We start from the raw sequence: 25,158 nt of genomic DNA on the forward strand, positions 1-25,158 counted from the left end.
CAGTGTTCGGAATCAGCAGGGTTCAGAATCTATAGCAGAAATGAATTTTCAGGTAATGTATCTAAAGCACGATGACATCCCCAACTGAAAAAAATCACCATTTAAAAGCCAGGTGTAGCCTCATTACTGTAAAACATTGTCCAAGATGAGATTAACAGCCATGTCATGCTGTTTTGTGAGGCAGAAAGCCTACATCACGAGAGAAATGGGTGACAATCATGATTACTTAAAGGCCAGAAAATTGAATGGCCTTTATTCTTGGAAGTTTTGGAAGATAATACTGATTGTGGGTATCCCGAGTGAAGATGTTGATTTGAAAATGTTCTGTACTCATCCTCTAACAAAGACCAGTTTACAGGTTTCAGAGCAAAGAACTCCAGTAATGGGAAATGTAAGGTTCTGTTTCTTATAAAAACTATAAACTCATGTAAGTTATAAACTTATATATATATAACTTAGAAATTACATCAAAATCTCTTTCAGAAAAACTCTTTGTGAGAAATTCCTCAAAACATGTCTGCATCAGTGATTTGCTTCATTTCAAAACAAAATAAATCCTAACTTTATAGAACACTATAGTATTCCCAAGTGCTTTCCAAACACACTAGTGTGCAACTTATAGGTTGAAATTATGTTCAAAATCCATCCCAGCCTCTAAGGGTGAAATGTATCAGATGAGTTAAAATTTGGGTGGTACATAATATTTACGCCTTTTTTCCCCTGAGCTACAAGTCCATAGAATATCCTGTTTCAGTGAGATCACAGCTTTCAATTAGTCACCGAAAGACAAACAAAAAACCCCAAGCCTTCAACAGCTCACATTCCTGAACATCTGTAATGTCTTTTTTAGCACAGTGCATGGAGTGACATATCTCTTTTGCACTGTGGTATTCTCTCTTCATTTCATTTCTGACTGTGTCAGAATCCTCCTTTATCCTTTTTGATAAAATGCGAGCAGAGAAATGACCTGGGAGACTCTCACAGAGTTTGTGCATGAGAAGTGAGACTGTGTTTGGAAAGTCATCATATTCAGAGCTTTCAGACGGAAGTGTCCTCTTTGTCCAGGTTCTCTGTGCTTTGATGGCTCCTCCTGTTAAAAGCAGAACAAATGATACATGAACAGACTTCTGGCTTTTATTGCTAAGTAACCGAACTACAGTTTGGCAATCTCAAACAATCGAGCACCACCAGCAAGGTGCAGTTGTTCTGAACAGTGACTGAAGTACCTAATCAGGGGGAACAGTCCTGTTTGAGATGGTTTAGCCTATCGCCTCTGGTCTGCAGCTGCCTCTCAAGAAGGCAGCTGGTGCATGAGAGGCCTGTGGCATATCTGCCAACCCCATAGAATCATAGAAGGGTTTGGGTTGGAAAGGACCTTAAGATCATCTAGTTCCAACCCCCCTGCCATGGGCAGGGACACCTCACGCTAAACTATGTCACCCAAGGCTCTGTCCAACCTGGCCTTAACACCGCCAGGGTTGGAGCATTCACAACTTCCTTGGGCAACCTATTCCAGTGCCTCACCACCTTCACTGTGAAGAATTTCTTCCTTATAGCTAAATCTAAACTTCCCTTGTTTAAGTGTGAAGCCATTACCCCTTGTCCTACCACTAGAGTCCCTAATGAAGAGTCCCTCCCCAGCATCCTTGTAGGCCCCCTTCAGATATTGGAAGGCTGCTATGGGGTCTCCATGCAGCCTTCTCTTTTCCAGGCTCAACAGCCCCAACTTTCTCAGCCTGTCTTCATACAGGAGGTGCTCCAGCCCCCTTATCATCCTCGTGGCCCTCCTCTGGACTTGCTCCAACAGCTCCATGTCCTTTTTATGTTGAGGACACAAGAACTGTACACAATACTCTCTAACTGAGGTATCTTAGATACCGTCAGGCAATGAACTGGTCCCAGACACCCATGCTCATGCCCATGCCCTGGAATTGTTCCCTTAGCATGAAAATCCATTTCCAATTCCAGTAAATTGGGATAATAAAACCAAGACAGAGTAACAACATATTTTGCTATTTAATCCATCAGTCTGCTAGGATAGACTGTTCTTACTTATGTCCTCAGCATATCAAGGCTTCATTTGACAGAGGTGGATGATTTTGAGCTACGCAAGATTTTCTTTGGAGATGGAACAAAGGAGAGGAAGGTACAGCAATATGGTAAAAAGGGAAAGAACAGCTCAAAGCTGTCCTTTCATTTTCTCCCACAATCTTTCCTGCCTACGCCTCTGAAATGGTTTGGATGTTTCTTGTATGTCACAAGCACTAAGAATGCAATCAGGAATCCCATTTTCTTCTATATACAAGTAAATTGCATTTTATCTACGTAGAATATTCTTCATTGCTGGCTTGAAACAGTACTGCAACAGTGCTTTGTGCACCATACTAGAGAAAAAGTAAAAGATATCTGACATATCTAACAAATAGCCCTCTAAGCAGGTAGTACACACTACAAAAATAAGATGCTGGAGCACATAATAGTACCATTCATTCCATAATTCAACTAATAGAGTGTTATTTTGTTTTGTTGTAAGGAATATAGAGGTGTATGTTGGAAATTAACAATTTTTTGCCCAGTATGAATGTGAGCTGCTGTAGTGATGTTACTGCTGTTTACTGCCAGTTCAAACCTACCTTAACACCTCAAGTGCAAGCTTTGTTTCTCTCCGGCTTTCTTCAGTGATCGGGTAGAAAAGGAGTATAAATAAGCCTACAAGGATGAGGATAGCAGGGACTGCTCCAATGAGGATTTTCAGTGTAAGGATCACATCGTTGGATTGTCTGCATATCCCTGGCTTGTATCCAGTAAACCTAAACAAATGGAAGTAACAGTGGTGTGTGTGCATGTCCAAAGCTAAATGGGAGTTGTTCATCTGGAGGTTCCCTTCTTTCCCCCAACACACGTCAAGAATTTTCCCCCATTTCTTCTTACTCCTCTCTTTTTTCCTCTCCCCTTCCCCCCGCCCCGACATTTCAAATCTCATTTTTTGTTCTCAATTTCAGATAACTGCATTACCTCTGTATTTTCCCATTATGTGACATTTAACTACTAAGAGAAGTGTGGAATCCCATGTAAGGAAATCGCTCTTTTATGTGTTGCCTATTAATATTCAGCAAACTGTTTAAGCTCCTCTTTAAAAGTATGCAAGTAATCTGACCAATTTCAATAGCAATAATTAACTTTAAATTAAACACACCCTTAAGCACTCTTCTCAAGATAGACAAATTTACTCAAGTGCTTAGAGTAAGGTAAACACTTGCAGTTCATTGATTCAGGGTTTCCATGCAGTTCCACAACTGCTGATACACTCAAATTCCCTTTCCCAATTTGTGGAATGAGATTATTTTCCTCTGAACATGCACCTATGAAAGCTACAGCTCATTTGGCATCACTGTCTTCTGTGTTCTCCCACAAACATCTGCCTTGGGAAATTGCTGGGAGCTAAATGGAATGCAATTAAAATGGGTGAACAGTGATTTGTCTGAGGGTGTTAACAGTAAACATCTAAAATTCCTAAGCCCAAAATGTTCAGCCAAGCACTGCCTATTATTTAGCAGTTTCAGCTGAAGGCCCTGAAGCAAAACATTCTGCTTACTAAAACCTAACTTGGAGCCAAGGGCTAGATAGTATTTCAGACAAGTTCCCTTACAAGTGTTTATTGTGTGCTTGTGTGCTGAAGAAGCTACAAAGGCCCTTTCTGCTAGGTCATGCACAAAAGTAGGGCAGAAGATGGCTGACCACTTCTCAGCCTAACTGTCTAGTCAGAACAGACAAGGCAGAAGTGGAAGGAGAACACAAAGCATCTTCCAAACTGACATGGCTCTAGGTGATGGGCAGAGCTGTTAGAAAGACTGTTCCTGACTCTGATTGGCATCCAGTTCCCTAAAACCATGCAGGAATTGGTGGCTGAACAACCCACTAGGCACCCCTGAAAGCACTCCAATCCACGAAAAGACTTAACAAGCTTGTATATGTAGTCCAACCCAGATGCAACAGGAAATGCACAAAGCAGCTGTATCACTCACACGGGACCTTCATCTGCTAAGCTTTCAGGTTTAGTTCTTTATTCATATAGGCCACTAAAATTTACAGGAATAATTTGGAAAGAAGAAAAATCTAATGAGAAGTCAGGTCTTTCTGAACTGAAACATGTTAAGGCAGGCGACTTAATGCTTAGTGGTCTGGCCTAGATAACAATCCCGTCTTTAGTGGTCAGCCATCTGGAGCTGCTGACATTTTCAGGATCAGGGCAAAAAGGCAATCAACTCCACAGGGTAAAGGCAGAGTAACCTCAGAATGCTTTCCACTGAGTGGAAACATAGTGTTACTTACTCTAGTCCCGCTGCAGAAATTCCTAAGAAAATGCTGACATCTTGGTAAAGAAAACATAAGAAGAATAGAAAATAGTTTCATATCCTTTTCCATGAGGATTCTGCAGGCGAAAGTTATCAACAACATCAGGCAGCATTGACCTAGAGATGAGCAAGATAAAAGAAAAACACAAGCCAAAATTTCTTCTCAAAGTCTAAAATTACCAGAAGAGTACACCCTTCTCCTTTTTTACAATCTGACTGAGGTAGACATGCACATGAAAGAATCCAGTTCTAAAACTCCTGCTGCTGTACAAGAGGGTAAAAAACCATGTAAGAAATGCATGGCCACATATTACAAAGTAGAAAAACACTGAAAAACTATCAAACACTTGCTGGGAGGTGACAGAATTGTTTAGACTGACAGTCATTCCAATCAGAAGTTGTGATATTAAAAAAATAAGAACAACAAAACCCCATGTTCCTTAAGATTTCAAGGGACTCAATCTCTGAACAGTTTTACTCTGAAATAACTCTTTTGACAAGCTAACAAAATTTTCAGAAACCAGTGAGGCCTATTCTCTCTCTACGTCAAAGAAACTGAATTTGGTAATGGGGAATCAGACTGGAAGCTGTTCAAGTGTCAACTGTGAATTGACATTTTATTTCCAGTATATGTCGTGATTTACTCCTGGAAAAAAAGGGCTTCTCACCTTCTGTGAAGAAAAGCTTATGTAGTCTGACAGCTTATTTAAACTATGTTTCCATGATCTCTTGGAGTTTTTAGGGCATTGTGCAAGTGAGTAACACAAAAACAGTGCTCTCAGCAACCCTCTCACTTTCTGGTCAATTTGACCTGAATGATAATTATTTCATCTGGACAGGACATGTCCCATCCTGCTCATCCTTCAGCAGTCTTTTCCCCCACATATTTTCAGTCTTCTACAGCCAAGGACCTTGAATTCTCAGTTTCTTTTAATCATATCCTTGTTTTATTTGATCTACAAGAGAGGACTGCCTGCTCAAGCAGAGATACATAGTTACGATTATGCTATGTTCTTAAGTGCTCAGCATTAACTGATTTATCTAACTCATCATTGCTTTAGTTCTATTACAAACCAATCTAAGCATCTGATTTACTGTTGTCTATAGCTCTATAGCTTCTTAGATTATCGATTCATCTTCACACTCTTACGTACAAAGAGCCACTACAGTTACAGTAGATGCAATCTGTTAACAACAGGGCAACTGAAGTCATGTTATTGCAAATAGCATCTATTATAAAAGCAGAAAAAGATTCTTGGAAGAAGTGACTCTCGCCAAATTCTCTCTCTTTTGGAGGCAAATTCCATGCAGTAGTATACACATGTAATGTAGACATATACCTCTTCCCCACCTCAAATATAAAATTCTCTTACCATGGCAACAGAAGAGATGCTGCGATGCTCAGACCAGACACAAAGGCCACAAAGTAAGCCAGGATGAGGTTTGGAATGGTGACTAGCATGACTGCAAAAGGAATCATCCACTGAGGGAGAAGAAAAACAGTACATCTAACTTAACAGTATGCACTGCTCAATGGTATAAAGATTGTTTCCTTCAAAATACAAGACTGTGTTATGTAACAGTTCACACACAGCAATGCCTAATACTTCAGTATTTTGGAGAGCCCTGAGACAATCTGTATTTACCTATCCAAAAGAATCAGAGAAAAACAGGACAAGCCATGGTAGTGCCTTTTCTGTTAGCAGTATTAGGGCTATAACTGCACTAGTAAATTAAAAAGTTCCAACTGCCTATTTAACAACCATGAGGCCAACTGGCAGACCCTTGCCACATTCATACTCCTAAACATTCATAGTCTCCAAAAGAAGTGTTGCCATATAAATACTTTTTGGAGTGCTTAAGTGGGCTAGTTCCCAGGCTGTCGCCAGATTCTTCTTGGGAGATGGCTCGTCAGCTTGTGATTAGGTATTTCTGCCAGTTTAGTAAGAGAGATGACCAAACATCAGTTTCTATTCTAGGTCAGTGGAACTATTTAATTTACTATTACAGAAAAAACCTTGAAACATCATTACACTGCATTTCAAGGGGAAGGGCAGGGGCTCAGTAGTCATTTTAAACTGTGAACACCCCATTTTGCAGATCGTATTGGGTCTTGAATGAAGAAGAGTTTGCTTACACATTTGTTTCCAATGACCACTTTAAAGCAATCTAGGTACTTGGTAATAACTAAAACCAAGAAGGCAGTGTGGTTTACTCCATTCCACAGTCAGATATGTCACCAGATTTCCTCAACTTCATCTTGAAGCCATGGGCTTACAGGAGTGAAAATCCACTCTTTCAAATGCTGATTGAATGCATACAGCTCACCTATCCCATACCCACCACGTGCTCCATCTCCCACACCTGTGAACCATGGGCACAGCACATGTAGAATTCAGAACCAAGGGCTTATCTACAGGGCTTTTTAATGATGGGGGATTAGTTTAACATTAAGTGTTCCAATCCTCTATACTTGCAGCTCGGGAGCTGAAGGTATGAGAAGAGCTTTCACAGAGAATGATTCCCCTAACCACTGCTATTTGCAGTACTGTATGGTAAGTGATTCTGGGAGTCTTGGAGTCTAATCCATTATGTTTATATTTTAAATGCATTTCCCATCTAAAGCATTTGATCCTAACCTAAGGAGACAGAAAATAACCTTTCCTGACTGCAGGTTCCCAGCACAGATACTCCTTGCATTAGCCCAATGGTGTAGCAAAATCGTTATTTCACCACAAGAGAGCACTCCATCAATACAAGATTTTATGTTGCCTATAACCAATTTTATGACTGTCTTATGCTCCACGTGGGGCACCCACCCAGAAAACAAAGCACTTAAACAAAAGTCTAGATTGATAATAGTAATTATCATTGTTAAGTGTAATTTTCTATTGAAAGAGAAGCACGGCCTAGAGGACTGAGGCTACAATGCCCTAAAGTCTCACTAGTGCAATGGTAGCAGAATCACTGGGGCAGTGTTCCTGCTGCGATAAACAGCTAATGCATCTCCTTCTTTCCTACTTGTAAAGCAAATACTCCATTATTGGCAACCTGCCCCCTAGTCACAAAGCTGCTGCCCTCTGAGTCATAAACAATATCCTACAATTATCATGTGTCTTCCATCCATTCCCTGATAGCACTATGGAAGGTGACTCTTCTGGGATGCTAAAGGTGCTACTGGCCTGGGCAGCAGCATATTATGAAAAGCAAATAAGGAAAATGTGCAGCTAGGATGTGAGTGGAAATGGGAACAGGAGAGGGGAAAAGGGGCTGCATAGCCACGATTCCTCCAAGGATGTGCCTCCATGCTGCGCAGTGCTGATAGATGGCAAATAAACAACAGTGGATATGTGGGAAGGTGAAAAGATTGATGGCATTTTTGGATTTGCTTTCATTTTTAACTAAATCCTTCAAAACCCACAGTCAAAGCTACTATTGGCTAGGATGGAAGCTAGAGTTGTGACAGAGAGTGATCTTCCTCTTTTGGACACCTTGTCAAAACCATGATCCAAAAAGCTGCACACTTCTTAAAATTTCTCATGACAACTTCACCTCCAGTCACCAGCTGAGAGACTTATTGATCTTAAGTTCAACATTTGCCCCATGAGGGCAGAGCAGACAATCCAAATGAACACAGCACACAGAAGCAGAAGAGCATAATCTCTAGCCTGTGCACCAGCCTGATCATGGGAAGAATGCTATCAAGGATCCTCCTTGGGTATGACCCTGTACTTCCAGAAGGTCTAAGCTTTAAACTTCTAGGAAGTTCAGATACTTAGTCAGTACTTAAACTGTTGGTCATCTCTTGTGAAGGAAGCCAAGATTCTTGTTGCTTATCTACCTGCCTTGCCTTCTATACTCTTTCAAGGGTCTCTTCAACACAGAATCACTTTAACAAGGAAAATCAGTCTGGACAGTGTGGTCCCCCCCGCCCTGGAAACTGAGTTTCAAATTATATCTTCACCCTGAAAGCTGAGTAAAGATTTGTAGGAAAAAAAAACATTGTTTTCTGCCCTGTCTCCTTCCCTTTCAGAAGGATGTCCTCCAATGACAAATGCAGGAGCCTTAAATGATGTGATTTTATTTCACAGTGAGAGAATAGATTAGTTGTACCGATCACACAAGGTGGTAGTATAGGAAGCCCCTGTGATGCATTGCCAGACACAAAATCCATCACTGAGCACACGAGTCCCTTGAGAAACATCTACAAGGTGAAATAGAGAGATTACTTTTTTCAATCCAGCCCCCAGTTGGACCATAATACGGTCAACCAACTGGACTGTAAAATTAAGTTAAACCATGTTTACAGAGGTGCTGACAGGCTTTCCAGTCATGTTAAACTAAATTTACAGAGGCAAGTTGGTTGAAGAAAGCTTATTTTGTAGCCAATTAGACAGAGGAGATTTCCTAAGGAGGAAATCTGCATTCCCTGGTCCAGTCAGTGGTCCAGTACTGCTTTTGGCAATTGTCTTTGCTTAAGTGGTAAAAAGAAATGAGGATGGGACTTGGATACCAGATGCAAACTTCAAAACACATAACAATTCAGCATATTTGGAACTTGGGTTTTAAAGTTACTTCTGATTCTTTGAAAGTCATTCCAACACACAGATCTTGATTTCAAAAATTATAACTGTTCAATTATATTCAATAATTGTCACCAGACCTAAATTTTTCAGCTTTGTTCAGATTTTGACATACAGCTTCAGGCTGGATTTTCCAAGTCCTCATGCTTTGTTGTGCACAAGGCAGACAATTTTTCTTTTCTCTTTCATAAGTAACTGAAGGTAAACAGGGGAAAAATAGGGAGGAACAGGCCTACACAATGACTCACTGAGGATGATGACAGAAAATTGCTGCTGTTCGCACTAAGTGAAGGACTTAAAATAATCCATCAGAGATAAGGTCAGGCTCACTGAGCTGGATTTGCAGAGCTGTGTCATACTTAAACTGGGGTTCTTTTCTCAGGTAGGTCACCTGTTTCTCTACTTCACTAATAACTGTCCACGTCCATCTCTGTTCAGAGGGATGTGGATACCTCTGCCTTCTCATATTTCTGGTGAAGGCTGTGTAACAGCCTTGTTTCCTCCTCTGACACTGAACTACAGATGTGGTCAACTCAGCACCATACACAAAGACAAAACAAGCTTTGTACAACAGATAACTTATAAACTCAGATTTGTGTTGCCTCAGATTGACAAAACCTCACTGGGGTTCACTTCTGAGTGCAGATAAATGCAGAGCTTGCAACGATTCTTAAATAAACTGGAGCTTCCCTTCAGCATCAATCAATTTCTCAGAAGTTTCTCTTGGAAACTTGGAATCTGTCTGGAAGTTGGTATAATGATTTAAAAAGAACTCTGAAACTGAGCAAATTTCATGTAGCTTGAGGTTATAAACACTTGAAAGAGCTCCTGAAGTGGCTCCAGTTTTCAAATGAAGTGAGCACAAGCAGATCTTTCTCTCAAGGGATTTGCTTACCGAAATCCCACATGCTGCACACTTCTTGCCAAATCGCTGCAGAGTCTTCTGCCAGAAGGGAATGCTCACAGCTGCTGATACCTACAGTGGACAAAAAACCATATCTACATGGTGCTTACTGCCGTGGTTGTCTTCAGCTGTAAAGCTCACTGACATCTTTTTGTCTAATACATTACAGCCTGAAAGGAAGGTGAACTTGCAGGTTCCTGTTTCTCCTCATCCTTTGTTTGTTTTTTTGTTGTTGTTGTTTTTTATTCACTATTATATATTATTACAAACAAAAAACCTAAGAGGGTTTTCCACAATCACGTTATCAGAAGGCTGTGTCCTAAAATTTCCTTTTCCTAATGTAAGCCACCTCAGTTAAAGCTACATATGACACAGTCATTAAAGTTCAAACAGTCATATTTCGTGCTAATGTGTTTTGCCTCATTCTCTGGACCTCACAAATGATAAGTAAATTAAGCTCTACGTTATCATACAGGAAGAAAGTTGAAGCACAACATACACTTTTCTTAAGATATACTTACAGTACATATCCCATACAACATGTTTCTTCTTAGGAACAACCTCTGAGAGACATAGCTGCTTACAGTCAACATTACCATTTCATATACTCTAATACTCACCTGGTAGCACTAGCAACCACAGGCAGCATAGTAACAATGCACTGAAGTATTGCCACTAATGACAGTCATAATTTAACTAAATTCAAATGTCATCTCATTGTTAAGTCATCTTCCACTCTTCACTGACTTTAACTCTACTGTCTCTTGTGTCTCTGCTTGGTGTCCACTACTTGCAGAGCCTCAAGATGCCAAACAGTCATCCCTCGCTCTCCAACATTTTGGTTTTAGTCACTGGAAAAGATCTGTCTTACAATGTGAAGGAAGAATCAAAAAGGGGTAGAAAGGGTGGGAGGCTATGACAAAGAAATGGAAATGAAGTTTCCCTACCATGGTTCTACAATTTTGCCAAACTGGTCAGAAATCATGCAACAGCTTCCCTGAAAATGACTGCTGCCATATTCTACATGGTAGACAAATTCTCTACAGAATATTTCAAGATCGCAGTACATGCACATCCCAGTAATTATGCAACTTTAAATGTTATACTTATGTTAAATGGACTTTGGCTAGAAGCATGAAAATGTGAGTTTTCAACTAATACCACTCGTAATCATAACGTAAATCATGCAATACAAGAGCAGTGTGTAACTGAATTATAAGTATCACCTAAGCAAGCAGAATTCTACATCTGCAAGAAAAAAAGTTTCCCTAAAAAGAACCTTTTTATCACATTGCCAATTGCTCTGGAGAGGAATCTTTGTATCTCTGGATATTTTAAATATTTATCCTTGCAAGCTGCCTAGCCCAGGTTCATATGTATGAATACACAAAGTAAAGTTGTTTAATTTTCAGCATATCAGACTGGGGAAAGGGAAAAGGAGTTAAAATTCCAGACCTCCTTTCTGGCAGCAGCTTTTGCCCTTTATAGGAGCAGAAAGTGACTGACAGGTAAAAGCAACAAGGAATAAATTAAAAGTTCCAAAGCATAAACTTCATAGAAGTACAGCAGGGAACACCAGCTTTATTCCAAACAGGCAATGCAAAAGATGGTGTAGCTTCTCAACAGCTCTGTCTAGACACAAAACTCTTCTTGTCTTCATTATTTTGTGCCAGAAACCAGTGAGAACCAGCTACCACACAAAAATACGGGAGAGAAAAGTGGAACTCACCAAGATAGTCACCACCAAATACTGGAAGTGATTGCGAAGATCAGCAGCGTGAGTGCAGAATAGGACAAAGTTGCTCTGCTCCAGCTGTTGAAGACATTTAGTGACCACCAAAAAAGACAGGAAAATTAAAAAGGACAAAAATGATGTCACACTCCATACCAGCCATAGTTGGTGACTTACCTGTTAAATGTAGAATTTGGGAGTCTCATTCTTCCCTCATTTGCAACAACTTAAAATAGCAACAACTCTCCTGCTATCACTGGAGTAACATGCCAATTGTGTTGTAGCAAGCAAGAGGTAAACCATGCACCTAATACAGCATCTTTCACCAGGAGCTCTGACTTTGAAACAAGTTACTCTTCAGCTGGAATTATGCTCATGCCAGCTTCCTGTAGTAAAGCAGCTAACTGCTGGGTTTGTATATGGCCTTGGCTATGGAGTGTAGCTTTGGGTTAGGTATCTCCCATTTGAATACTCATTGGATGGAAGATCTAGCTGCTCTGTGTTATGACAGATGAAGTCACTGCCACCACGCTTCTTTAGAACTCAAAAGGGTTCTGAACATCAGAATACAGTTCAGGCTCAGCCCCAGCAACTCTGCAGAAGGGGAGTGCCTGAGCAGGATTTAATACTCATGCCATAGCAGTATGATCAACTCTTGCTCCTTTGTGCACTTGTAGATTAAAAGTGGCCAGTCATCTACATACAAATTAGGATAAAAGTTATATCCCTTCTCCATCGCCACCAAAGCCTTCCCTCATTTGTGACCTAGTTTACACTGCCTTCATTTCGGATGTAGAATATCACACTCTGGGATAGTGGCTAATGCATCTTTACCTGCCTATTCCTTTGATCACCAGTAATCCACTAACTGAATTCCACAAAGTCAGTGCCCTCCCTTGAAAAACAATGGCTGAACTGGAGCAATAGAGCTTCCAGCTTCTACCTCCCCTCACACCTTCCCTTCAGTTTGTTCAAAAAGAAAAATGAAGAGATATGGATGGCCAGAAGATCTTTCCTTCTCTATGTATTTTCAACAAGTAATTGGCTACCAACAACCAAATGTACACTGTATCCTTACTGAGTGGAAGCTGGAAGGATCTGGACCATAAGTGATCTTTTATCTTCTCTCTATCTCTGGCTGTTGCTTGCTATGCCTGCAGCTCCCAGATATAAGCAGAAATGCTTCTGCTATTGTTTCTTACCCTAGGGCCTTCCAGCAACGACTGACAGATGCTGCAAAGGATATGCAGCCTACTAACTGTGTCCGTATCCAGGCCAGCCTGAAACTTCCATGCTTTTTGGGGAAACAGACTTTTAAACAGCCCTTCCGAGGAATTTACAAATCCACCAGGATTGCTCTCTTATATGCCCTGTTCTCGTCCTCTGTCCTGATACTCACTCGATCAATGGCTCATGTGACTAAGAATCTGTTGACAAAAATACATTTGTGTTTCAAGATAAAGCCAACTTCAACTGATATGTACAGATTCACAATAAAACAACGTATTTCCTGTTTTTAACATAGATCAAAAATGAAGCTTCAAAAAGACTGCTGGGCTGTGGGGAATAAGGGTTTCTTAGTGGCTCTAAGTTTTTCTACTGCTTCTCTCTATGGGAAGATGTATTACCTCTTTTTGCAAGAGCCATGTTCAACTGCAGGTCCTCATTTGAAAATTAACTCTATCTAGCCCTGAGCCAGGTAAGACCTCCTGCCTCTGAACATCATCTTATCTTACTCTGACCTACTGCTTTCTACCATAAAGACTCCATAAGAACCAGTTCAGCCACTATCTGAGAACAGCCACCTATACAAAGGAAAGGGGCAATGGTTTAAAGGGGCTCACACTATAGAGAAGAACAGAGAGAAAAGAAAAAGCATTCTTTAAGCAACTGAAACCACAGGAGACTGGATGGATAACGTATAATGACCCAATCTCGGTCACTAGGACTAGTTCCTCACCTTTTATGGAGGGGAAAAAAAAAAGGCAAAAAAAAAGCAAGCCATCTTTCAATGGTCAGGACTTTGGCTTTGCTTCTCCTTTGAAAGGACCATCTCCAGATGCACAGGACCCCAGGCACCAGAAAAAAGGACTCTGGTTCCTGACTGATTTGCAAGGAAAGGCACCACCCCCCAGATCAGCACCTCCAGACAACAGCCAAAGGTTATTTGCATTTCAGCTGCTGCAGACTCTCCCATGCTGAGACTGGAATGAGGCCAACACACAGACTTAAGAGAGTCTGAAGTTACCTGAACTGCTGTCGAGATGAGAAGAAATGAAGCTGTAAGCTTCATGTATGGACCATGCTTCATGGTGAGTCCAAGCCCCTTACAAAAAGGAATTGCTCTGTCTGAATTTAAGGCGTAAGGATCTGAGAGAAGCAAAATACATGAAATAACAATCTTTTCTGGAGATGAATGTGAAATAATTATTATTAAATCTAGGCAAATTTAAATATATCTTACCATCTTTTTCCTTTACTCCAAGAAAAAGAATGATAATTCCAAGAAGATACACACTTCCTATGACCCCTGCTGCAATCAAATAAACTTTTGCCTTTGAAAAGAAAAAAGGCGTATTTGAAATTGTGACAGAAGAATGACAAGCCATTACAAAAATCTCAGCCTCTTTCTGGTGAGCCATCTGCAAATGAAGAAATGCCTCTCTACAGAAAGCCTGTGTTCTACCTCTCTGAAAAATGTTCACTTCTGCAGGACATTTAAAAACAACACATACTTTAGGATAAATCCAAGGCACATAAGTATAGATTTCTTGCAAAACTAAAAAGAAGCTGTGAGACTAGCTGCAGACACAAACAGAGGTCTATGAAAAACGTGCAGCATCAGTGGAGTGATTCTGATTTTTACTAAAAACCAGCTGATCCAGTTACACGGACTGCAGTCTGTATCTTCGTGCTAGGTGGGGAAGGCCCCAGTGCTGATGCAAACATAATTAGTACAGTTCCTGTATTATGTATAATAGGATAGTAAGAAAACTTCTTTCAGGCTCTAATAAATTTTATAAATCCCACTTTCATGTCAATGTTCTGAGAATATAGTTATTTGCATGCTTGTTACCCCAGCTACTTTGTGAAATACTCAAGCATATTCAGAAATCTTGTTTACTGCTGTCGAAGAGTGGTAATAGGAGATACTCAGCTACAATAAGCAGAGCATGAATATGTACATCTTGGTTTGCAGCACGCACATGAGGTTAGACTCAGGTCAAGGAATCTTCTTCATGGGAGTCTTATATATTACTATATATATCACATATACATATGCACTGACAGAGAAATAGATGAAAATATAAAACCACTGAACCTAGCAATTGGTAAAATGGAACTAATGAACTGATGTTTTCACAAGTGACACAGAAAAAACCCAAACCACTACACAAGGTAACTGATTCAGGTCCTGTTTCAAGATCACCGGAAACAATGGAAGATTATCAAATTATGTTCACCGAAATTTGGATCAGCTTTTAGGATTTCCTCATAGATAAAAAACCTTCTCTGTTTCTCAAAAAATAGCAAATTGAAGCATGAAGAGATTAAATTACTTGTGCAGGATTACAGGAAAAATCTGCTGTGGAAAATGAAATAAACAAGCATGGTTCTTTAGGTTCATTCCATGTGTTAAACACTGAGCCCTGCTCCCACTAATTGCCTGTTAGCAACCATTTACTTTCAACAGTGCTTTGTACCTTCGCAAGAATACAGAATCCAAGTAGGACTTCCAGTTTCGTTCACATAACAGCCATTAATCTTTACAGGAGATCCCCAGTAATAACTCCTTTGAAAAGCACTGTTGCTTAACTGAAAAATCCTGCTATAGCCACCATTTTTTTCACAGAGTCATAGAATTATTTGGGTTGGAATGGACTTTTAAAGTTCACCTAGTTCCAAAACCCCTGCCATGGGCAGGGACACCTTCCACTAGAGCAGGTTGCTCCAAGCCCCTGTGTCCAACCTGGCCTTGAACACTGCTGGGATGGGGCAGCCACAGCTTCTCTGGCACCCTGTGCCAGTGCCTCACCACTCTCATAGGGAAAAATTTCTTCCTAATTCTAATCTAAAGCTCCCCTCTTTCAGTTTAAAACCTCTGCCCTTTGTCCTGTCACTACAGGCCTTCATAAAAAGTCTTTTTACATTTTTCTTGTAAGTCCCCTTTAGATATTGAAAGGTCACAATAGTGTCCCCAGAGTCGAGTCTTCTCCAGGCTGAACAACCCCAACTCTCTCAGCTGTTCTTCACAGGAGAGGTACTCCCACTCTCTGACCATTTTTGTGGCCCTCCTCGAGATCTGCTCTAACAGGCACATGTCCTTCTTGTGCTGCGGACCCCAGGATCCAGCATTCCTGGCAGGGTAAAGTAAACTTTTCTTACTAAGCTTCTATTATAAACTGTTAATCAGCCCCAGTGAAAACTGAGGATGGCCGTGTACCTCCTAGCTACTTTACATTTTGGTGTCTTCAGCAAAGCTCATCAGTGTAAATCTGCTGCCACCACAGAAAAGTGGTTGCAGAGACAACAGATGGGAAGTCTTGTTCACAACAAGGTCCTTGTCTCAGCTCCAGCATTACTGATTTCAAGGAAGCCATGTTTATTTTCACCAGGCTGGGTGATATGATATGGTATTACAGAAATACCACCACCCCTCTCCGTTAGAGATTTTAGCATGCTCCCATAGATACTTACTTGATGAGACAGGGGATCTGAGGGGTCTGGAAAGCTGGGAGTGTCATGCCAGGAGTCAGTTGTGTTTACTGGGGGATTCACAGTGCAGTGATGAGAGACATGAGCACTGGCCACAATCTGCCCCTGAAGTGCAGCACCAATCAAGGTCCCAAGCACTTCCATGGTCATTCCTAAAGAAGTAAACACAAATGTGAACTAACCATTAGAACTTGTTTCCTCCACAGTCTGCAAGCTTGCTCATTTGTCTCACTGAAAAGAAACCTCATGAAACCATTTTCTTTTACAGGAAAACAGAAAATGCAATACCAAGAACAGCAGAATAGAAGATGGTCAGTAATAGAGCCGTTTCAAGGAAAAAGAATTTTGTAATCTATTTTCTGATCAGCTTTTAGAAGCCTGCATGGAAGACCTGCTTTTATTCAAGCTGCATGACGGATGCAGCTGAGATTAAGAACCACAAGGGGATAACAAAGGAACCTTTCATCTCGAGGACCAGAGCAGAACTACAGTTTAAATGTTGAATGCCACTCTTCCAAAGCAGGACTAGAAGCTGACGGTAACTTGTGAAACATTTTTCAAGCCACTTATCTGATCAGACCTACAGGCTCTCTTCGGTAAGTACCAAAATGGTGCTTACCTCAGGCTTATGTTGGAAATAATACAGCTGCAAAGCTCCTGGAAACAGTAGATGCTGCTCTTAACTGTCTAAGGCCAGAGTCAGGTAGAACTAGCTACCTCAGCCTCACAGAATTATTCAGACCACTACCACTCCAAGCACCGTAAGAATGAGCGATCATCTAAAAAACCACCCAAAGTCTCAATCTGGGAAAGCAAAGATCTGACCATGGGCGTTCAGCTCATGCTTCATGTACTCAAAAATTAGTCAACAAAGTGGCTAGCTGTTAGAGCTCTGTTGCAGAAAAGCAGCAAGTAATTTGGGTTCTAGACCCGCCTCATCCTGAGGGATTTCAAGCCTACCACTCCTGTTTCCACACAATGTGGCCATACCCAGTATCCCCATGGCAGGGAGATAAACCAAATTCCTGTTCTGTCTCCAGGCACCATTTACACATTTTGCTTAAAGATACATGGAGTTGAATACAGTAACAGATTAGGAATAGGAACTGAGACTCCCTGATTATGAGGGAATGTTCTTCTAATTGACCTAAACATCAGGCTTTTTTCTACTTATTCTCTCTCAGTGTCCCTAGGAGGTCCCACATTCCTTTCTCAGAAGCACCATGAGGGATTGTGAAGGGCCACTTCCATAGTGGGTTGTGTCCTGGCAGTTATCATACTCTCCCTGGGATGTGACAGAAGTTTCAAAAGCTCCCTAGATTCAGGTTTATTCAAGTTCCCTGCTCTATAACAGGCTTCCTTGGTGACCTTGGACACATTCCTTTTTGGGTATCCCTGTGAAGGAATAAAAATACTTCTCCAGCTAATGGGAGGGCAATGGACACGGACTGTGAGGTGTTCAGACAGTGCAGTAACAAGGGCTGTATGTAGCTATGGAAGATCAAGTAAGGAAAAGGAAAGAGAGGGTGCCTAGGAGACCTGGATCGTTTAAACCATTGCTAGTACACTCCCAAATAGAAAATGTTTGGTGGAAATCCTGCCCTCAACCTGATCTGAAGTGTTGGATATAAACTAGTCTCGGTTGGGCCTTACAGAGCTTCCAAACTGTTGACTACTCAGTGCAAATGTAATGCACCCGACTGACACCTTTCATTCAAAACACAACCTACACATATATAACCCTCATCTAGGGCTCTACATCTGCATTTTACCATGCACTTGAATAGAATAAAACTCAGAAGCATCATTAGAGGCAACAGAAGTACAACTATTATGAAACCTTATTTTCTAAGAAGTAGCAAGAGCTGAGAAACATGCATATTCAAAAGTTCTCGTGTGCTCAGAATTTAGAATTTATTACTTTCCACTTCAGCCAAGAAAGCTGATATTTCAGAAAGCACATTGTACCTTGAAGTAGGTTATATCTTGTCCAGAAAGTAAGTAGGACTTCTGGTAAATCACCTTAGGAATCCAGTATTTCTACACTGTGTTCACAGTGAGAAGCAGGACAAAATTGGTGATGAGCAGTTCTGCTTGTCTCCAGCAGAGGGTAATGGAGCCTCTGATCCCAACCTTTTTTTTTAAAGCACACTTCATAGTACACAGCTGGTTTTCTTTAAAGCATTGAAGAAATGCCTGAACGACTGACTGCATCCAAGAAAGTCTATCAACAAGAAGAATTCTCTATGAAACCCAGAGAGAGGCAAAAGTATTTAAGTAAAACACTTGCTTAAAAATTGGAGGGGGGGGGGGGGGCGGGTGGAGATATTCTTATGTAATCATTGCCATTGCAAGAAAACTTGCTCCAAACAAACATAATTTCAAAATATACAAAAATATCAACATTTGGGAAGTCAAAACCATGGTTCATTTAATCACCCTAACTTGGCTTAGGAGAACAGCTGTACTCTCAAAAGTTAAAGCCTTTCTGAACGATAGTATGACACTATAAATGTGTAACCTCTCAGCCATGGAGTTCAACAGCTTTTATGAGCACAAATTTCATGTGCCCGTGAAGCCTTGCATGGGACTAGCACATAGGAAAGTACATTTATTTGGATCACAGCCTCTGAAGACATAAAACCAGACAATAGAAAACACTAGGTACATGGATTTAGTTAGAGTTTAGTCCAGATGACTCAGAATACAGTCAGTGCCAAAGAATATAACACAACTGGAATCTCCCACTGTTCAGTCCTGTCCTGTGACTGCTAGCCCAGACTTTCTCTTGAGATTGTTGATGATAATGCAAATTGCAACTGTTCCATGTGCTGGAAAGGGATTGGGTTGCTCAGGGGAAGCTGTATCTAGAATTTCTGACATTACTTTTTTGGCACTTCTGGCCATTTCATTGTGCCTCTATGGTCTAGTTTTCAACATACTCAAGCAAGTAGCTGAGGGTTAGGACTAATGGAAGAGAAAAGGGGTCTTGCCAGGACAAGAAAACTGATACAACAGTTACTCTAAAGCAACACTGAAGGACAAGTTAAAACATAAAAAAGTATTTAATGTGGTATTTGACTCTTTTCTCTTTACCTTGCTTAATGTTGGTGGCCACGAGAGACAGCAGTTACAAAGGAAATAAGGTGTGAGAACAGAGAGACCAGGATGAGAAGAAACTGTTCTTATGTTCAATTTATGATCTATACAGGAAACCTTGAAAATACTTTTATTGCACTTTTTTGGTCTGATCAATTTGATTCGAAACAAAAACTGTCTGGTTTTGATTGTTGAAGAGCCAGAGATATGGTCTGGAAGCCCTCATTCATTTAATGAATACAGAGTACTAGTTATATCACAGCAAGATCTGTTCTTAAACTACCTAGTTTAAATTAGAATTAAATAAACACAAATGAACTGAAAAGAGAGATTTCAGTTGGTGTGAACATGCATACAAAATTACTCTCCTTTTCTGATGAAGCTAATTGTGTTGGTTCTATGAGTTCTAGAAATTTTATCAGAGAAAATAGGTTTGGGATTTGAATTTATACCATAAAACACATAAACCTAAAGAAATCTGAACAGGAAAAAAACAAACGAACAAACAAAAAACCTTAAAATTAGTTTTAGACTTTCCTTAATTGAATCATAGAATGGTTTGGGTTGGAAAGGACCTTAAGATCATCTAGTTCTAACCCCCTGCCATGGGTAGGGACGCCTCACACTAGACCATGTTAAAGAAGACCAGCACTTTGATTTTTCCCCTAAAAATCACCTTTAAATTAAATCATTATTCCTTACCCTGGCTTGGGTAAGTCTGATTTTTATTGTTTTGCCTGGCTAGCAATAAACCAGAAAGAGTTTGTAGCCAATCAGACAACTTAAAAATAATGTTGCCTATTTAGCTAGAAAAATTAAGCATTTACAAGGCAAAACAGTTTTCATCAGATACTAAACATCTCATAAAAAAAACAGTTTAGGGACACAAACCATTAGGAACTTCCTATAGATAAAGAATGATTTGAAATAAATTTCAGCCCTAATCCACATGATAAAGCCCAGACCACACTCACGGTACGCTGTTGCAGAATCTCTCTCCTTCTGGTCTGTGCTGAGAAACATGGTGAGGGCAGAGTACGGTACTTGGAATAGCTATGTAAAGAAAGAACATCACTTAGGAAATGTCAGGGTAGATGCTGTATTCCTTTTATATCCAGGAAAATTGTTTAATGCCACCTTGGAATTCACATATTAAGAACGCTGTACTTTTTAGCGTTCTCTTTTCTTTCTGATTTGTAAAGTATATGAAAGGGAAAAAGTATCTTTCATAACACAAATAGTAAATAATAAATTACTAACAGGCTTTACCTTAATGCTGTGCTCCTTCAGCTTCCTTGGGAAAGTCTCCTTCATAGCTAGGCTATAAAACATCTAGTCTTCTTTGTGCTAGGAAATTATCATGTTCCTAGCTAGAGCTAAATATCAGGAAGCAAAGCCATAATGAAGACAACACAATTTTCCACTTTATTCAAGACAGAAGACTTGAATCAGCAAAGTATTTCAAATATCTGTCTCACTATGGAATTCCAGGGGATAACTGTGAAAACTACTTTCTTTTCAGCACCATTTTGCCACTCACTCCTTAATTAAAGAATAGGTAGAAACTCCCAGTTGCTGTGTGCATGCACTGACAAAAAGGTAGGAGTGTTGCTTGTTTGTTTTTACAGCACTGTATCTAGTATGCCATTGATACCTTGCTGTAAAATCTGGGTGGAAACAAGGCACTGGCAATATTTATTTCAATGCTGGGTAAATGAGCCCCACTTTTATTGCAGGAGAAGCCTTATCTCCATTAGTACTTCACTGAAAATAACTACTGAAGATTAAAGGCTTGACCTTATTTTTGGATGGTCATGATGTGAGTGGGACCCTGTCCTCATAGAGTTGAACTTAAATGAAAATCACTTCTAAAATCTTGGAACATACAGGCCAAGCTCTCAGACTACTGTGAAGTGGAAGCGTGACATGAATCTGCTTGAACAGTCAAGTTCAAGTGGTGGAAACACCACAGAGATCTGTAGGCAAACTAACTAATGTTTGTAATCCTCATCCTACTCTGTTCATACAAAATGCATTTCTGTTCACCTCCATCAAACATTGCAAGTGTACACATTTTCAAAGCTCTGACATGGAAAACCTGTGGTTTTCCTTCAAAAAGAGAGAGGGAAGAAAATTATTTTAAGCAATTATGGATGTATTCTGCACCATCTTTCTACGGAGAAAACAAAGGACCTAGGGAAACATTTCAGCTTAATACAGGAATACAGAATTCCCAGGTCCAACAGACACATAAAGAGGAGAAAAGCCAAAGTCAAACAAGAAATAAATGTCTGGGAACCACTTTTCCAAGATGTGATCCAGTGAAATTCCATCAGCCAGGATACACCCTGATAAATTGCAATGCAGCTGTAGCACTTCAAGTCCTCATCTGCTGTGTGATACTGCTTTGCACAGAAAGGACCTTGTTTCACCTTGATACTGGCTACAAGACAAAACAGACAGATGCAACCCTTACAAGTACACTATGGAATGTGTCAGAGAAGTTCTTTGGGATGCACTGAAATGATGGCTTCTGCATAAATATTGCAAGTTCTGGGCTGTATTAAAAAAGAATCATGTGCTCAAAGTCTTCTACCCAGACAGAAATATCATGATGACCACACTATCAGTACTATTTCAGCCTTCCTACCCTGACTTTCCATTGCCTTCTAGCTTGACGCAAAACACTCAGAACTAGAGCCACAAACATATTCAGTCTCCTAATCCTCTCCTGAAAATTGAAGTTATGGGAAGTTCTATATCTTACTGGAATCAGGAATCAAAAATCTGAGTTTCTCTGTGGATCTATACAACGAGTTGAGTATCTAGGGCACTGCCAATGAAAGTGACTGAAAGTAATCTCTCTGAGTTAGGAAGTCATATGCAAAAAAAAGCATTGGCAGAGACCACCAACCAGCAGAGACATCTGCCTTTCCCTTAAACTCACTGGAAGTTGACATCAACTGTGAAGTTTTTCTAAATTTCAATTTACTAAATCTGAATGCATTAACATAGACAGAAAACAAGTAAGTTGCTGCTGAGAACATCATGGCCTGTAATCTACTTACTGTGGTCAGTGCTTCGAAAAGGCAGTAGAAAGTCAAGTACCATACAACTCTTCCTGATACAAAAGGAGGCAGGTACCACATAAAAAAGTAAGACATTACTGTGAAGGGTGTACATGCCAGCATCCTGAAAATAAGATCAACAAACATCAACAATCTCAACATGATGATAGAAAAAACTTGTTAAATTTTGCTGCTAATAATCAATATAATACAATTTTTTTCATGAAGTTTTTCTAACTATGATAATGACATGATTTAAAGTATTAAACATTAGTGTGCCATAAATACATAAATTAATATAAAATTATACAACTACTTCCATAAAATGGAAAAAACCCACCAGCTAATGTGATGGAGAAGAGCTATACTTAATATTGCACTCAGAACATGGAATAGCATAAGTGTATTACCATTCCTCAGCACATATCTCAGACTATACATTTATTGGAAAGAACCATTGAAAACTAAGTTCTATTGTCACATCTTTTCATACTTCAGGAATTTTTACATAAGCCTACTTATTACCAAGTATTCCCTCTTGCAATTTTAATGCCTTCAGTTTTTCTGTCAACTTAGCCTCTTCATTGCTACTTCAGGCAAGTGCAAACATGTCAATAGACTTAAAAATGCTGAAAACAGCATAAAAGATAATGAACAGCCCACTGCAAAAGTTCCTACAGTCTGTATCTACCTGAGTATATGATAATTTGCTCTATTTAACTCAACAGCAAAACTTGTAATCACTTCAAACAAAAAAGGATTATCTTCTGGTGAGGAAGGTGGCTTAAAAAAAAAAAAAAAGAAAAGAAACATAGAAAATTAAATTCCAGACATTGCCATTAACCAGCAATTAATTACATTAGTCTAAAACTAATTTCAGGCAAACACCATTTGTCAAACTCCATGATATGGAAGGACATGATAAGGACTTCAGAGGACAAGGGGGAATGGTTTTAAACCAAAAGAGGGAAGATTTAGATTAGTAATTAGGAAGAAGTTCTTCCCTGGGAGGGTGCTGAGACCCTGGCACAGGTTGCCCAGAGAAGCTGTGGCTGCCCCATCCCTGGCAGTGTTCAAGGCCAGGTTGGACAGAGGGGCTTTGAGCAACCTGCTCTAGTGGAAGGTGTCCCTGCCCATGGCAGGAGGGTGGAACTAGATGAGCTGTAAGGTTCCTTCCAGCTCTGACCATTCTATCATTCTATGAAGTGATCTGATGCTGCTATATCCTAAAAGTCTGAACTGCAGCAGTATCAGGGCTTTCCTGTATTCTTTTAAATCAGACAATGTAATTAGATGACCAAGATCCCTATTAAAAAATGTCCAAACACATAAGAGAGAAAACAGATTAATCCCTTCACAACAGCACTACTGACATTGGGGGTCAGCTGATTATTTTGCAATCGTGAACTGAAAACCTGGAATACAAAAGAGTAATGTGGGTAAATAGTTTAGTAAAACAATGGCTTTCCCACAGTGCTCTTTGGGATAGACAGCATCACTAGGAGCTGAGGATTTACAAGAAAAGTGACAGGTTCTGGCATTCTCCTGTATTCTCCCTCCATTCCCCAGGACACAGTTCATATACAGCTGGTCAGCAATGGAAAACAAACATGGGTAAAATCCTAACACATCTCTAGGAATCCATCTTCCTCTCCGTGTGAGCTCTTCCTGACTGGTATCCAGACAGAGTCACCACAGTAAAATATTTTCAATGAGTTTTTCTTGCAACTTTTCAGCAATAACCCTTTTTGTATTCCCCCCCTCCCCTTCATCCTTTTTGCACATTTTCCTTTTCTTATTAATGTCAGTGAGTTTTCAGAGCCTTGCTGAAGTTGCTGATTATCTGATTGTCTACTATTACCTCCTTTGACAAAATACTTGACCAGGTTTGGGTATTTCAAGTCAATGTCTGCTTATGCCTTTTAAATGATCACATTATAGAGATCAATAGTGATTGATGAATTCTTTCTATATTGAGCAGAGTATTAAGCTATAGTTAAACATTCACCTTCCTTACTAATGTTCTTGCTTTGCTGGCAAGCCCTTCTGACTGAGCCAATTCCATTGCTTCACTCTAGATTCATAAAAAGTCAGAAGAATTTCAAAATACTGAAGTACTGTTAAGCTAACAGAAGACTATTTTTTGCTTTGAATAAATATGGTCTGACCTCCAAAGTGCAGGAACAAAATCCCATGAAAAGAATTACCATTGCCAAAAAGACCCAGACAAAATCCTTCTGGAAAGAAAGGATTTTTATGCTGTTTGATGAACGCATATTAAAGGCTGGGTTAGATAAGCACCTTTCCTGTAAGAAGTGCTAATTGTACAGTTGTTGGTTTACAGTGCAAAGGCCTGATCTCAGGTTTTCGTGCTTCTATTAGGATGGAGTTATTCTAACATCGATTTAACACTACCAATAAACACATATATCTGCAGTATTTTCAGAGAACTAAAAATCCCCTGAACCAACAAACAAGAAAAGGCATCAGAATACATCTAATGGCATTGGTATAAAAATGTCATTCTTTTTTAATAACTCTGTTACCCAGTTAAGTCAGAGAGCATTAAAAAGCACTTCATTTACTTGGCCACAAACCAAATCCTGAAAAGAGAAACAAAAGCAAGCTCCTCCTTTCCCATGTGGCTCTTCACAGAAAGCTTATCTTTGACTTGAAGGCCCTGTTCCTGCTGATGCCAAGA

The 25,158-nt window shown here is 40.0% G+C and overlaps 1 protein-coding gene across 1 annotated transcript in view; it reads right to left on the minus strand.

The window, feature by feature from the left end:
* Positions 1-1,038: 1,038 nt before the first annotated feature.
* The window catches only part of MFSD2B (major facilitator superfamily domain containing 2B), a 31,517-nt gene continuing 7,397 nt past the window's right edge, over positions 1,039-25,158 (minus strand). Inside the window, 12 exon segments of the mRNA XM_010024543.1 lie at positions 1,039-1,090; positions 2,634-2,810; positions 4,333-4,366; positions 4,369-4,472; positions 5,729-5,838; positions 9,834-9,914; positions 11,572-11,655; positions 13,823-13,944; positions 14,039-14,129; positions 16,273-16,442; positions 20,364-20,442; positions 22,458-22,581. Coding sequence (XP_010022845.1) covers positions 1,039-1,090; positions 2,634-2,810; positions 4,333-4,366; positions 4,369-4,472; positions 5,729-5,838; positions 9,834-9,914; positions 11,572-11,655; positions 13,823-13,944; positions 14,039-14,129; positions 16,273-16,442; positions 20,364-20,442; positions 22,458-22,581 — 1,228 coding nt within the window.

Source organism: Nestor notabilis, unplaced genomic scaffold (assembly GCF_000696875.1).
Source record: "Nestor notabilis isolate BGI_N333 unplaced genomic scaffold, ASM69687v1 scaffold20311, whole genome shotgun sequence".
Classification (NCBI taxonomy): domain Eukaryota; kingdom Metazoa; phylum Chordata; class Aves; order Psittaciformes; family Psittacidae; genus Nestor; species Nestor notabilis.